The 15158-nt window shown below is 48.7% G+C and overlaps 1 protein-coding gene across 1 annotated transcript in view; it reads right to left on the bottom strand.

Annotated features, from left to right (window-relative positions):
* Positions 1 to 1025: 1025 nt before the first annotated feature.
* Positions 1026 to 15158, bottom strand: part of SLC1A4 (solute carrier family 1 member 4) — a 253524-nt gene continuing 239391 nt past the window's right edge. The window contains exon 8 of the mRNA XM_086927601.1: positions 1026 to 2301. Within this exon, the coding sequence (XP_086783727.1) occupies positions 2067 to 2301 (235 nt within the window). The 3' untranslated portion in view covers positions 1026 to 2066. The remainder of the gene's footprint in view (positions 2302 to 15158) is intronic.

Raw genomic sequence — 15158 nt, forward strand, 5'->3', positions numbered from 1 at the left:
TACTATTTCCTCAACAAAGCCACAGACACAGAGAAATCTCTGGGGCAGAAGGGATGGGAAACATCCCAATCGCTACTTCACCATTAAAAATGGTCTGACATTCTCCATAGGACGCACATGTCCTCTTTCTGTGCCTCTGGAAAACAAGCAATGATCAAAGTAACCCACTATTGGTATTAGAAATTAGCTAGATTGGCGAAATAGAAAGATAATAGTTCAGATGGCTGCAGGAGCAACTAATCAGGCATCTTGACACACTTCCTTTGGCGCTGCCCCGAACTCAAACGACATTGAGAGTAAGTTCTAAAAGACATCAAAGACATCTTTGACAAGAGGTCCCACCCCTCTCCAGCTACCAGCTACATGCCAATGCGGCTTCCTAACTCATCGAGGACCTACATTCTACATTTCCACAAGGGAAGGTTATGGCAATGGAGCTATGCACAGCTAAACAGGTCCTCACAGTCAAATGGGACGCTGATTTACTGCCGACACACTCGGATTGACTGCACAAACTATAGGATTTCATTGAGATAGAAAAGCTCCGAGCCGTCTTGGAACATAGGTTGCTGCAATTTGACAAAATGTGTGGCCTATTCCTCAGTTTCTTGGCACAAAACGTCCAGGAACTCACATGCCCTCTGAAGCTATGAATACTCTGGCTCATGGGAGGCCAGGAAGCACAGGACTCCCTGAATATGGGCTGACCGCAGTATGATGGTGCCCCAAGGCATACAGCCCAGGACACTCTGTATAAAGCAGCAAACTCAGCACTGGTGAGGACCGAAAGGCTTTCTGGATACAACCTCTCCCCTCCCTACCCTACTCCTCCATCCTCCCTTCCCACCCACACAGTCATTCCTGAACTCTCCCACCACATCTTCCCTTTCTACATCTCCAAACTTTTGACTCCCTGTTTTCCTCATGGGCCTTAAGATGTAGGTAAGTGTTTTGTTACTGAAAACTGAATAAAAACAGATTTGAACCACAAAATTAATTATTTCGTCACTGCAACAAATGATATATTTTGTAATTAAAGTTGTTTTTTAATTATTTGACATCATCGAGACAAAAACAAACTATTGACAGCAAGCAAGCCCTTGACAGAAGGAATAACAAAAAGATGTGTAAACAGAAAAGATGTAGCCCCAAAACACGCTATACTTTTTACACTTTTTGTGGACTTCTGGAGGAGGAAGGGTACAGGATCTCACATCTGCTCAGCACCACCCTGTTTTCTCTAACACACACACAAACACCCTCTCTGCATGCGGCCTCACTCTCCAACTACACCATCTTCGTACCATTTACTAATGAACCATGTTAAGAGATCACCTTCAAACGAAAAGATTGTGTCCCTGTGTTGGTTGAACGAGGTTCTTTCACATTTGCCGCATGTACTACACTGCTTCTTTTACAACAACACTGTTTCATAAAAGCTGTTATTTCTTACACACACCTTCACTTCTTATTTACAACACAATAATTTGCTTTTCCATCGCAACCTTTTTTTAACGTTCGAATCGGCTTAATTTCCCCTTTTTTTACTAAGCCTTGCTTTGTTGTCACATGTAACCCTCGCTATTGTTTTGCATTTTGACGTCTTTAGCTGACCTTACATGTTCACTTCTTCATTTATTTTATGCTCACTACTTCTTGAATCTTTCGCCTCTTAAGTGTAATGGAAAGTTTGATATTGGGTGTGTTCGTCGGGGACTCTCGTGCACTGACAACTGGGAACAAGATGCGGCCGGGGTGTGTGTTGTGATTAATGTGGTTGGTCAGATGCCTTTGAAGCCGAAAGTCATAACTGTGCAGAAAAGCAAATTCACTCATTCTTACAGGAGAACGAATACAGAAAGAGTCGTCTAAAAGTCATACTGGTGGGGAAAAGTACAAAAAAGTATTAAGAGTAAGACAGAAACAAATAATGCCGCTATATTTGTTGGCAGTGTTTCTGTGCACAACAGACACCCACAGTCAAGTAAAATGAACTTGGCTCCGCCTCCTCATTGCGTCGTGACATTTGGACCCCCGCGTGCTGTCATTAGGAGCTCCGCTGCTCCTCACAATACTGACTCCTTGTTATCCGGGTCGGCGGGGCTCGGCAGGCTGAAGCCCGGATTCCTGTGCGTGACCAGCGGGGACGTTTCCGCCTCAGACCTGGAGTTTGGCACGGCCTCCGTCTGCACCTCTGTCAGCTCTGACTGGTTCCGCGCCATTTCCTTTTGATTCAGATAATGAAGGATGCCTGCTCCCAGCGCGTCCCCTTCAACATTCACGACAGTGGTGGTTCGATCCCTGGGGAACAAACACATGGTTATCAGTGCCAGCCGTGAGAAACTGCACGTCAGATCAAATCATATCTTAATAACATGGCTACTGGGAGTTTCCAACGAACTTCAATAATAATAATTGCTATTGCCCAGAAAAGATAAGCCCTCTCCCTCCTTCCTTGTGCTTTTCCCTCTAAACAAGTTCTGCATTCTCAGCGCCGGGACACCTCCTTGTGAGGTAGCTGTTCGCGCTTTATAAATATCAGTATTATTATTATTATTATTATTTCACTGTGCAGCGCCTTTTCAGAGCAGTTAGATTTGAAGGGTTCAAGGCACAATCCCTAAAGTGGGGGGTAAAGTGTAACAAAAGATGTAGTGGGGCTGTTTCGGGGCAATGGGGGGATCCTTTGAAGACGAGAGAACTAGTTGGAACAGAGTACTGCTTAAGTGCATCCAAGCTCACAGCAACTGCAAGTAAATAAATTATCACATGCACAGACACACACAACTTCATCAATAAAAGAGGCCAGAAAACCAATTTTGTTTGTTTCAATTAAAATGCAGATGTGTACCAAACAAACAAGAACGGAAAGAACACAGGTTCTTTCTTTACGCTTGGATCCCCCTTTACGACTCGATCGTGAATTTCCCATCAAATAGAAAACACCAAGTTAGGACCGGTTGATCTAAACCCAGCTGGAGATCAGTTCTTTGGGGATTTGCTCCTATTCAATGTGTATGTGTGTGCCCTCTTACCCAGGTCATCAATCACTACGTCTTAATTTCAGTAAGTATGCTGACAAAACCTAGATCCTCCTTCTACTAGTGAGAGATTTGCCAAAGAAACATCAATAATTGAATGGAACATATATTTCCTGTATGAACACATTTTCCTTTGTTTGAACACAAAAAACTGAAGTTGTCATCTTTGGGTGCGGACCTAATACCTGACTTTCACTTGGCCTCATATGTTGTGCCAAACTCTAATCCGAGAAATAAAACAATAAATCTTCTAATCATCTTTGACATGGAGATGTCCTCTGTCCTTGTGATAAACCTCTGATGAACTTTAGGGTGAAAAAACAACTATCCACGAAGAGAAAAATCCACCCTCTCCTAAAAGTCCTCATCTCATTTTTTGATCAATCAATCATGATTTATAAAGTATGGATAATCACCTGATAGGGTATCTAGGCGCTTGCAGGCCCCAGAGGCTTATTGGAACAGCCAGGCTTTGAGGGACATTTGGAATTCCGGAAGTGAGGTGATGGCCCGGAGGTGCGTGGGGAGGCTATTCTAGGTTTTTGCTGTGGTGTGGTTGGAGGAGCATCCTCCACTTCTGCTTCGGTAGATGGGGGGAGCATGGGCAAGTGAAAGGGAGGTGTAGCGTGGTCTTCTTGATGGTTGGTGTAAATTCAGGCGGTGGTTAATGTCGGCGGGTCTCTGGTTGTGTAGAGCCCTGTGTGTGTGGGTCAGCAGGTTGATTTAGCATCTCTTCTGTACAGAGACCCAGTGGAGTTTCCTGAGGTGGGGCGTGTTGTGGGTTTGTCAGGGAAGGCAGAGGAGGAGTCTGGTCTGAAGACTCTTTAGTAGGTGTTGGCGATTCCTTTGTAGAGGGTATTGCTGTAGTCCAGTTGGCTTGTGATGAGGTCTTGTGCCACGGTGCTTCTTGTGTGTAGGGGAAGAAACTTGAAGATCTTACGTAGCATGCGCAGAGTGAGGACACAGGCCGAGGAGACAGCATTGATCTGTGATTTCATGGTGAGCTTGTTGTCAATGATGATTCCGAGGTTTCTGGCACGGTTGGAGGGAGAGGTTGCGGGTCCTACGTCTGATGGCCACCAGGAGTTGTTCCATGTGTTGCTGCTGTTGCCAAAGATCAGTATTTCCGTCTTGTCTGTGTTCAGCTGCAGGGAATTGTTCTTCATCCAGTCAGCAACATTTGTCATGCAGCTGTGGATGTTGATTCGGGTGGTGGTGGGATTGTCGGGGCAAGAGCTCTGTCCTCTAAAGAATGGAATATTGCAATATTGTCTATGCTTGCCTTACAAAAACCGCTAACCCACATAACACAAGTAAGGCAAATAAATGTTTGGATTTATCTCAATGTCTGACCTATAGGTCTTTGTTAAATCTGTCACACTGCACTTCACAATCTCAGATGTATCTCTCATTCAGCCTAACCATATAACCACTAGCAGCAGAGTTAGTTATTTTGCATATGAAGAATACTAAACTGTTATTTGGATTGAGCTACTTACTATAAACACATCATTTAACAATTACTTGGTTCTACACTTGAACTAAAGCTTGACTGAGCTGGATTTGTATGTGACTTGGGAATCCTGTTCTCTTTTAGATTTAAAAACATTTGACCAGACAATTCAAATGAGTTTCTTTTGAAGAAGATCTAGGTAATTATTCTAAGAAAAAACATTAGAGCTTGCGAAATTCATGGATGTGGTGTTAAGGCACAAAAAAAGAAAGGCACATTCTAATTAATTTGATGCTTTAACATGTGGTTGGGCACCTTGGCTAACATGAATTTAGATTCTGTACACAGATTTGTTTTCCCAATCTATTTTGTGTAGTTTTAGTTATTGGTAAAATCTGTTGATTGTGGATCAAAAGTAACAGGAACTGGATTCCGGCTACAGGCCTTGTTTCATATTCCAACACAAAAAGATGATGGACGGAATGTTGAACATTGTCAAACATTCACCCCCAGTCACAAATCTGGGTTTAATCCATCGTTATCTCATTGTGTTTCCCTTGTTTCATAATCCCCTTCATATGGTATACTTGCTTATTGATTTTCCGATGATTTTAATTAATTACACAATACCAATTTGTTCATTTGCTTTAACACTTAACCATTTAAATAGTTCTCCCAGAAAACCTCTCAGTGAGGTTAAACAGCCAGAAACCACTGCTTCAAAATGAGAGAACCAAAATAAAAGGCCGTTTATCTATGATCACATTATTAGCATGACAAATATTTTAAACCTGGGATGGAATAAATATATACACAATTTTCCACTGAGCTTATATTTTTTTAAGGATGCAGGATAAAAGGTCCAAATTCAATTCTGCACATACACAGAGCTGTAAATGGTTTGATGAAAGTCCACATTCATCCACAAAGCAATGTTTATAGCATATTCATATGGACGAGCAAACAACCAACCTAGTTAAGGGGCTCTAGGTGGACTGGCATATGATCCCCATGACCATAGCTGTATTGCCACCACTAACACTCATCTCACTCAATCTGATAAGGGAGCAGTAGCTACAATCCACCAGGAAGTGTTTTGTAACCCTAATCTACTTGAAAAGGCTAGGCTAGAGAAAAGATTTGAGTAAGAAAATAAGCAATATATTGTAATGCCAATGAGAAATACTGTAACTTTAGTCAAACAATCATTCTTGTCATGATATGACATCCCAAGTTGGGTGACTGTTTATTAGAATGGAAAACTTCAAGAATGGTGACAAAAGCCTTAGCCTCAGCCTCTTCACTGCAAAGTCCTATCAACCACCCGTTCCTCCCTCGCTCGCTCAGGTTGAGCCTTTTTGATATGTGTGGGGCACTTCACAATTGAGCCTTCACAACTTTTTTCCTGAAAAAGTATCCAACGCAAATTTGTGTCCTGTTTTCCCCAACATATTGGGGATTCTAAAGATAACCAGGGTTTGTGGATTCATCGAGAAAATAGGCACCATATATCAAAATGTTGGTGTTCCTTGGGAGTACGTGAAATTTTTTTTTCTAAAAATTGCCTCAAGAAAACGTTTGCTGTGCTAAGATCATCACCATCCTAGCATGAACAAGCAACTAAGTGGTAGTCAATGTTCCTATTTTTTTGTGGTTTCTATTTGCCATTTCTGGTGGAAACAGGTGTGTAACCCACTTCTGATCTCAGAAAGCTGTACATGACCTCCATCAGACCAGACCCTTCTGATCACAGGGATGTATAGTGGTTGTTAGTTTACCAAAAACACCAGACACCCCCAGCGAATAATGATAGTTTCTTGTGTACCAACCATGCAGTATCCGTATGATACTATGGCGTCAGAACAAATTAATTTATTATATTTTTTGATCAAATCCCCCCGGTGTGTTCCAGCGAGTCTTCGGCAAGTGCCCAAGGGGACCCGTTCTAGGCCGTGCGTTTTTCCTCCTCTGTCTTATTATGGAATTCATCTGATAGTCTGAGGACCCTTAGGTATTTAGGGCATGTGAGCTCATTAAATTCTTGGGTTAGCAGGGAAATGATAGGCTGCCATATGTCCTTGAAAGTATCGGATGTTTGTGTGAGCGAAGCCTGAATTCTCTCCATCCCCATTATGTGCCATAGTCGATGTAGCCACCCTGTGTGTGTAGGTTTCCTCGACGTGCCTCATAGGGAGAGGATGTGTTGTGTTGCAGCTCCTAACGCCAGTCCCATTTGTTTCCCTCGAATGGATTTGAGTGGGAACACGAGTTTATTGGGGAGACCGAGGATCGCGTACGCTGGGAAGCGGGCGAGCTCCGTCACAAAGTACGTATCAATGTTCCTGAGTACCCCCTCCCAGTATTCCTGCACCTCCACGCATTCCCAAAGTATGTGTATCATGGTCCCTGTATGCCCGCATCCCCTCCAACATGTGGGGTCTCTCCGTGGGTTACCTTGATGTAGGCGTTCCGGTGTCAGGTGCCAGTAGTAGGCCACTTTCACCGCTGATTCTTTGCTGGCTGTGTTTCTAGCGGTGTGGTGTGCTCGTTAATAGATGTCTTGCCATTCCTTGTCTGAAAGTGTGCGTCCTAGTTCTTTCTCCCATCGTTTCTGGCCCGCTGATCTCGTCGTGGGTGGTGTGGGAGTCAGCAGTTTGTATAACTCTGTAATGGCCCTCGAGTCCTTGGATTTAGTGAGAAGCCATTTCGCATATGGAGTGAGGGGGCGGCCGACTAGGGGTTCAACGTCTTTGTGTGTAAGCCAGTGCCTCAGCTGAAAGTACTGAAAGCGATGCGGTTTGCCAATCTCGTATGCATCTTTTATCGCGTCTAGCGTCATGAAGCCATGCAGGTCGAATAAATGTCCCGCGGAGCAGCACTCGATCTGCCGCCATTGGGAAAAGGAGCCTAGATGTGCCCCAGGTGGGAACGCCGGGTTATCCAGTAGGGGCGTCATCGGTGATGGAAAGGATGTCAGACCTCTTGGGACCGCCATCGCGTCCCATACCTGGAGAAGCGTCCTGGTGATGGGCGACTTCCTGAGGTAGGCCGGTCTGTCCGATCTTGCCAGAAAGGGGACTCTCCAGAGCGGCGTACCTGCCATTGCTCTGTCTTGAAAAAGCCAGCGCTTTTCGGAAAGAGGTCGGGACCATTCCAAGAGATATCGCATCTGTGCTGCCTGAAAATAGCGCCTCAAGTCAGGCACCCCTAGCCCGCCCTCAGTCGTCGTTCGGGTGACCAGGTCACGCCGAAGCCGGGGGCGTTTATTGGCCCAGACGCATTGTAGCATAGTGTCCTGCAGTTTCTTAAGCATGCCCAAGGGAGGGGTGACCGGGATGGTCTGGAAAAGGTAAAGCACTTTCGGCAACAGGGACTTCTTGACTGCAGCCTCCCGGCCCAACCACGAGAGCGGGTGTTGTCGCCATCTTGAGATATCCCCTTGTATGCGTGTCAGGAGTTTGGAGTAATTTCGTTCGACCGTCTGGGCTGTTGAGGGCGTCAGTTCAATACCCAGGTATGGCAGTGAAGTTTGTACGGCCAGCCCCCTATTCGGAGCGTCCCCCTGTTGGCTTGACGGGTGTTGCTGCCCAGGTTAAGAACAACAGACTTCCCTATGTTCATTTTGAACCCCGAGATCGCCCCGAACCGCTCCATCTCCGTCAGGAAAGCCGGTATCGACACTCTGGGATTGTCCACAGCGACTAGGATGTCGTCCGCATAGAGACTGACGGTCTGCTCCTCCCCTCCGAATTTGATGCCCGTGATGTCTCTGTTGTCTCGAACGTGCTGGGCGAAGGGTTCTATATAGAGGGCGAACAACAGCGGCGAGAGCGGGCAGCCCTGCCGTGTGCCACGCCGAATATCGAACGGCCTGGAGCTTATCTCATTTACCTTGATCGTCGCCTGGGGAGACGCATAGCAGCTAGCTTCCCAGGCTCGGAACCTGTCCCCCAAGCCAAATCTCGCCAGAGTGTTATCCAGATATTTCCAGTCAACCCTGGCGAACGCTTTTTCGGGTCGACCGACAGCAGGGCCGAGGCATTGAAGTGTGCTTTATCAATTAGGTGCATCAGGCGTTTGGTATTGTCCGCACTCTGCCGGGTGGGCACAAAGCCCGCCTGGTCTGGCTCTATAACTCCCGGCAAACAGGGGCCTAGTCGCGCAGCCAAGATCCCCGTAAATAACTTCAAGTCCAAATTGAGGAGTGATATCGGCCTGTACGCCGCACATATAGTCGGGTCCTTGCCCGGCTTCGGCAGGACGATAACGTCTGCCTCCAACATCTCCTGTGGTATCGAACCCGGGCCTTGGAATGAATTAAATAGCTTCGTTAGTGTCGGCGCCAGGAGGGGGCAGAACGTTTTATAGAAGCCAGCGGAGCATCCGTCTGGCCCTGGCGCTTTTAGAGGTTTAAGTCTTGCAATCTCCGAAATTACCTCTTCCAGGCGTATCGGGGCATCTAGTGCCAGGGCCCTCGCCTCGTCGACAGCCGTGACGTCTACGGTCTCTAGTTACGTTGTCCCTGCCTCGTGATCCAAAGCTGGGTCAGTGGCGTAAAGCTTGGCAAAAAAAGCTTGTGTCGGCGATACAGTCGTCCTACCGAACATCATCTCCACCTTCCGCTCAGATGACGGGAATCTTGGAGCGGACAGCCTTTGCTTTTAGCTTGTTGGCCAGCAGGCGGCCAGTCTTGCCCCCCCACACATAGTTCGTGTGGCGGAGGCGGAGTGCCGTGTATTCCGCCCGGTCCAAATCCAGGCTCGCGAGCTGCGCCCTGGCCGCCTTCAGCTTGCGCCATATTCTAGGGGCCCCTGTCCGGCAGTGAACCCTCTCCAGTTCTAACACCTGCTCCGCCAGTTCCCGACGTCTTTCTTTCCGCTCTCTGTTTTCCGCCATTATTTCCCCACGGAGTACCGCCTTTAGCGCCCCGCAAACCGTCGACTGGGCTACCTCCCCTGTGTCGTTTCGACTTAAGTAATCAGAAATATTTGCTGTGTAACCTCCTTGCGGGTAAGTAGGTTTTCTCTAAGTCGCCATCTGGCCCTGTTTGGCTGTGTGTCAATTGAAGGACCACCGCGTCATGGTCTGACAATGCTGCCGGGGTGACCTCTACATCCCGTACCATGGGGGTCAGTTCTGTGTGAACCGAGAAAGTGGTCTATCCTGGCGTATGTGCGGTGCACATGGGAATAGAAAGTGTACCCTGGGGCGGTGTGATGTATCTCTCGCCATTCGTCTACCAACCCCCTGTCGGCCAGCCATTGCTTCCCCGCCGTGGATAGAGCCCCAGAGTCACCAAATCTCCTCCCCGATCTATCTACCACATTGTCCATGACCAGGTTCATGTCCCCCCTATCAGGATGTGTCTCGTGTCCCCAGCCAGTACATCTGAGAGCGCCCCCTTAAGAAAGGCCTCCTGTTTGAAGTTGGGTGCATAGATCGACCCCACTGTGAGTGTCATATTACCAATCAAAATAGTGTGGGCCAGGAGTTTGCCTTTGATTTCTGCCACCTTGCCTCCCACCCGCCGTTTGAAGTGTTTAGCTACTAAAAGGGCCACCCCGCCTTCTTCTCGGTGGTGGAAGAGTAATATTGATGCGGGAAGGCCCTGGATTTCATGTGGTGCCAGTCCGTAGCTAATAAGGTTGTCTCCTGGAGAAGACATATATCCGCCCCTGAGTGTTCCAGGAAGGAGATGATCGCCCTTCTCTTAATTGGGTTGTTGAGCCCTTTTACGTTAAGGGTAAGAATCTGGACGGGCTTGTCAGCCATAAGGTAATGTGTGCCCTGCCCGCTTAAGCATTGGCCTAGCGCCGCCTCTTATTCTCCTGCTCACTGCCTGATCAAACCGAACACACCGAGTCCCCTGTCCCCCACCCTCCCACCCATCTGCTCTCTCCCGAACCCCAACTTTGAAACCCCAACTGGTGAACATTGTCCAAGGCCTATCTGATGATAGTCCAGGCCTGTGGTATAGAGTCTGGTGAAGGGAAAGCGTATCCATGGCAGGCCCGAAGCCCCCCGTCCCGCCCCCGCACGGCAGTGCTGCGGCAAAGCGATCAAACACCCCTGCACATGTCCTCTCATGATCCGGCATTTGTGTCTTTGGAGACCTCTTGTATTGGCACTGCGTGTTCGTGCGCCACGGTCTCGGGATCCGGTTTGAACCCTTTCTTGGGTGAGCGTCTGCCTCTCACCTTCTGCCATCCGTCTCTTGTCGGTTGCGGAGACTTTGACTGGGAGGGTCACTGTCCAGAGTCGTCGTCCGGTGTGCCCCCCTCCTGGGGAATGCCTAGAACGGTGCAGGTGTCTCTCAGGGATCTAAGCTGGTGGAGGGCTCCTTTCCATTTAAAAATCAGTCCGAAGGGATGTCCCCAGGAGTATGGGACCCCATTATCCCGTAGGAAGGTGGTTGCCACTTTGAACGCCCGTCTCTTCTGTAGAGTGATCGTGGACGAGTTCTGGAAGAGCTCGAGCGTGTGATTACGAAAGCTTAGGGGTTGTTTTTGGCGCGCCGCTTTCAGGATGCGCTCCTTGAGGGGATAGTCAGGCAAAAAGGCCAGGATGTCCGGAGGGGGGGCAGGCGCCCGGCGCGCTAGGCCCACCCGGTGGGCCCTATCGATTCGGATCTCAAAGTCTTAGCTCTCCCCCAGAACATCGCGGAACAGATCCTGCAGGTATGCCATGATGTCTCCCCCCTCCGCTTTGGATGGCGCGATGCGGACCCGTATATTTTTGCGTCTGGAGCAATTCTCCAAGCCCCCTGCGTGTGCTTTTAGGTCCGTTTGCTGGTCATGGAGCCTGATGATTTCTTGTTGCAGGAGTTCCACCTCTGGGCCTGCTCCGTGTTTTCCACTGCCACTGCCGCCACTCATTCCCCTATTTCATCTATGTCGCGTCGCAACTCTTTATAGCCTCCCGCTATATCTTGCCTGAGGGTTTAAATATCCTCCCTGAGAGATGCAAATAGGGTCTCCATGAATGATTTCGTCGCAGGGGCTTTTCCCTCGTCCTTGTCCGTGACTTTCGGTTGGCTCAGTGGCGCTGGTTTGGCGCTGGTTTGTCGGGCTCTTCTCCCCTTTGGGCGTTCCTTTGGCCAACATTTCGGGGATGGTGCGCCCCCCTCTACGATTCGTGGAGGACATGCTTGGCTTCCTTCCCATCTGATAGCCTCTCCTATGAATGTTGGCGGGCCTGGGAATGGAGCGGTAGATAGAGGCGGTGTAGTGGACCCGCGGTTTTGGGCCAGCCGTCTTTCCCTGTAGGCCTGCCGGTAGGTCCCAGTCTCCGGGTGTCCGTCCCTCTCCGCGGGGGGCCACAGAGGGCTCGGCTGCCGCTCCTTTGATGTGTCTCTGTCCCTCTAGCGCCCAATCTGTGACCCCAGCGGGGGCGCACCTCCGTGTCTCGGGGGCCCTGCGGCTGTCCCTCAGTGTTACGGCCTTGTGCCCAGGATTGGGCCGCGGGGGCTCGTGGCGAGAGTTGCCCTCCGGGCCGGCCTGTGGCCCTGGCCGCTTGATCCCGGCCGAGCCTGGCGAGGCCTCTTTGCGCCGCTTCTAGGTGATTCTCTTCCGAGGGCTCGATCCCGGGCCCTCGGGGCTCCTCTGCGACCCTCTCATTTGCTCCGCACCACCGCGCCGCGGCCGTATCCGCTCCCTCTGGCCCTACTCCACACTTCTCGGGCCACACTGTCTTATCGCCGTTCGCCGGGGGCCCGTTGGGTACCCCCCGGAGCTGCGCCTTCAGTGCTTGGGCCTGTCCTCTGCAGCGCCGCTTTTTGCCCTCCACCGGAGCCCGTTGCAGCACTGGCCAGGCCCGCTCCTCACCTCAAAATCTTGGGTTGGCAGCCGGCTGCGGCGGCCGCCGCAGCCACCTCCGCGGAGGCTCAAGCCTGGGCCTTGGGTAATGCTTCCCACCGTCCGGTGCCCTTGGCAACCCTGCCGGCTCGTCTGGGCATCCGGCGGTCGGTTCCTCCCGCATGTCTTCCCGCACTTCTTCCGGCCGGTTGGGGTTGTTGCGCCTCAGCACGGCGCTCGGTAGGCAGCGGCGCAGGGCCCAGCCAGCCGTCTCCGCCCGCAGGCCGGCCTCGCTGTACACCTCTCAGGCCGAGGATGGTGGGTTCCGTTGGCTATGGAGCCGCTCTCTGGTCGCCGGCACTTGCGATCGCAGTCGAGGTCGCAACCGGAGTGCCGCACACTGCTTATGATCTCTGGAGCACTGATGGGGGTGAAAAAAATGCGTCTTTACGGAGACCGTGGGGGATTGGGACGAGGAGCCTCTGCCGGTTGCGTCCTCTCAGGCCGCCATCTTGGCCACGCCCGATTTATTATATTTAAAGAAGAAATCATCTATTAGCTTCTCGTTTGGCTCATTTGGCCAGTATATGTCTTCCCTTATCAATCACGGTTACCAGATCCAGGTTTGAGAAAATAAATTTTAAGGGTTCGGGTGGGATGTAATCCAATCTATTCATCCCACCCACATAGGTCTGGGGTGCAGAATAATAGTGGTCTTTGTCCCTGCCCTTTGAAAGTGAAATGTACTCTTACGCATATTCCTATAGATTGCGTTTTTTATCTTGCATATCGGATTAAGTTTTTAAGACCTTTGTTTTTTAAATATGGCACTCTTCATAGGAACAAAGCGGTGCAGTTATTGTCTGAGATGGAATATTTAGATCTGGCAGTTGGATTTGCTCGTTTTTTACGATCTGTTAAACAGAATTTTAAAAATGAAATGTAATGGGGGTGGGGTAGCGAGGAGGGGGTCTCATTTAAAGGTTTTAATTGTTAAGTGTGCTTTTAGAAAGTTTTATGGACAATTGTCTAAATAAACTTGTTTTTGAACCTGAAACCATATGATACAAGCTATTGAATGAAAAACGGGTCTGAAGGGCACTAACGCATTTTTACATGTAGCCAAAACACTTATTTTAGGGATAATGGGTATTTGTACAACTCTGAATTTGGGGTTAACCATGCTATCATGTGATTCAGAGTAAGTTTTCAAAATGTTGTTTTTCTTACAAACTCACTTACATTTAGAAGCCACACATGGAGAGAAATTCAATTGACAACAACAAATATTCTACTATTGTGTAGTCCTATACTTCTCACGATATGAACGTTACCCCACCAGTGTGGCTGGTCTCATCACCCGCGAAAGGAAAAGCCCCAAAATGAAATGTGGAGCCTTCAAAAATGTAGCCTTGCAAATGGACACATTTTGGCAATATGGGCAGTTTCAGTATCTTGGCCCAGACTCACCTGCTACCACTGGAAACCTCCTACACCCAGACGCTTTTGAAAACAGGACGCATAGGGGAGTCTAAGATGGTGTGAACTGCATGGTTTCCACTATGTTTTCCTAAACATAATGCCCTGCAAACCTCCACCTTTGGCTAAATTCACACATGTTCCTCACATTTCTGTAAGGAAACGTTCCAGAGTCTGTGGTGAGCCACAAAATTCCAACCACCGAGAGTTCACATACTTCTCCCAATAAAAACGTTAGGAGCAGTGAGGAACTGAGCTGTGCCCCCATCCAATGATGCACCCCCAAAGGGGCACATGAAGATCATTAGAGACAAGGGAAAAATAGATAAAACAAGAAAGGGAAAGGGAAGCAAGAGGAAATGTGAGTTTGTTTATGTATAGTTTTGGCATATGGGCCAACAGACAGGGGCTACATCCCAGTCTCGTATCATTTACCATAGGGAATAACTGAACAATTTCGACTCTAAGAGTCAGCAGGCAACCAGGGAACGCTACAAACCTGAGCATTTCTGAAACCTAGAGACTGAGACACATTCAGAGTGTTGTGGTGTGCATGGCTCCCACTATGTTCTCTTAGTCATAATTTCCAGTAAATTTCAAATTTTGGCTAAAATAAACAAGTTACTTACTTTTGGTTAACCCTCTTTCTAGTGGATAATCTAACTAACCGCAGATTTCTCAACTCTGAATATTCCCTAGGCGCCAGACTGGTTCTTGGAACGTTTCTTTGTAATGGACCTGCCTGCCACTAGGTGGCAGTGTTCAGCTACATGTTGGCTTTGTACCACCCCTGAAGTATATATAAGTATATAAGCGCCACTCTGCATGCTGGTATCAGTCTCTTATTTCCTTTTCAGAACCCTCATATGTGGTTTGTGACCAGTTGTTGGTAGCAGTGTGCTGACCTCTAACCTGGCCATTTTTAGATGATAAAAAGTGACCACTCCACAGAATGGGGAGGTGGAACGGCAATGAGGAGTCTGCGAGTGTACAGAATACCCTCCAGAAAGAGCGTTACTAATGGTTATTACCTTGTTCTCCTGATGAACACTTTTAACCACCGATTCCTTACCTTAGAATAGATACCAAATCAGTACCCCCGACCCCGCTAAAACGTAGGGTCTGTAGAGTGGAGTCAGACCAAAACGTCCTGTAGGACCCAGTGGGCAAAGTGCCTCTGCCTCCAGAACTGCCTGTCAAAGCAGTACTGCTTTGTGAGCATATACACAGATGCCCATTTTGCAGCCTGTTAGACACCAAGGCTAGGCACTCTGCAAGCCAGTTGCAGTGGTAGCAGCAGTAGTCCTGGTGAAATTGACTCAGAGACCTTCCAGGGACTACTTCTTGTCAAGCTTAAGGCAGAAGACTATCTATCTCATCACAGTCCTCAAC

The sequence above is a fragment of the Lissotriton vulgaris genome, chromosome 6, assembly GCF_964263255.1.
Source record: "Lissotriton vulgaris chromosome 6, aLisVul1.2, whole genome shotgun sequence".
NCBI lineage: Eukaryota > Metazoa > Chordata > Amphibia > Caudata > Salamandridae > Lissotriton > Lissotriton vulgaris.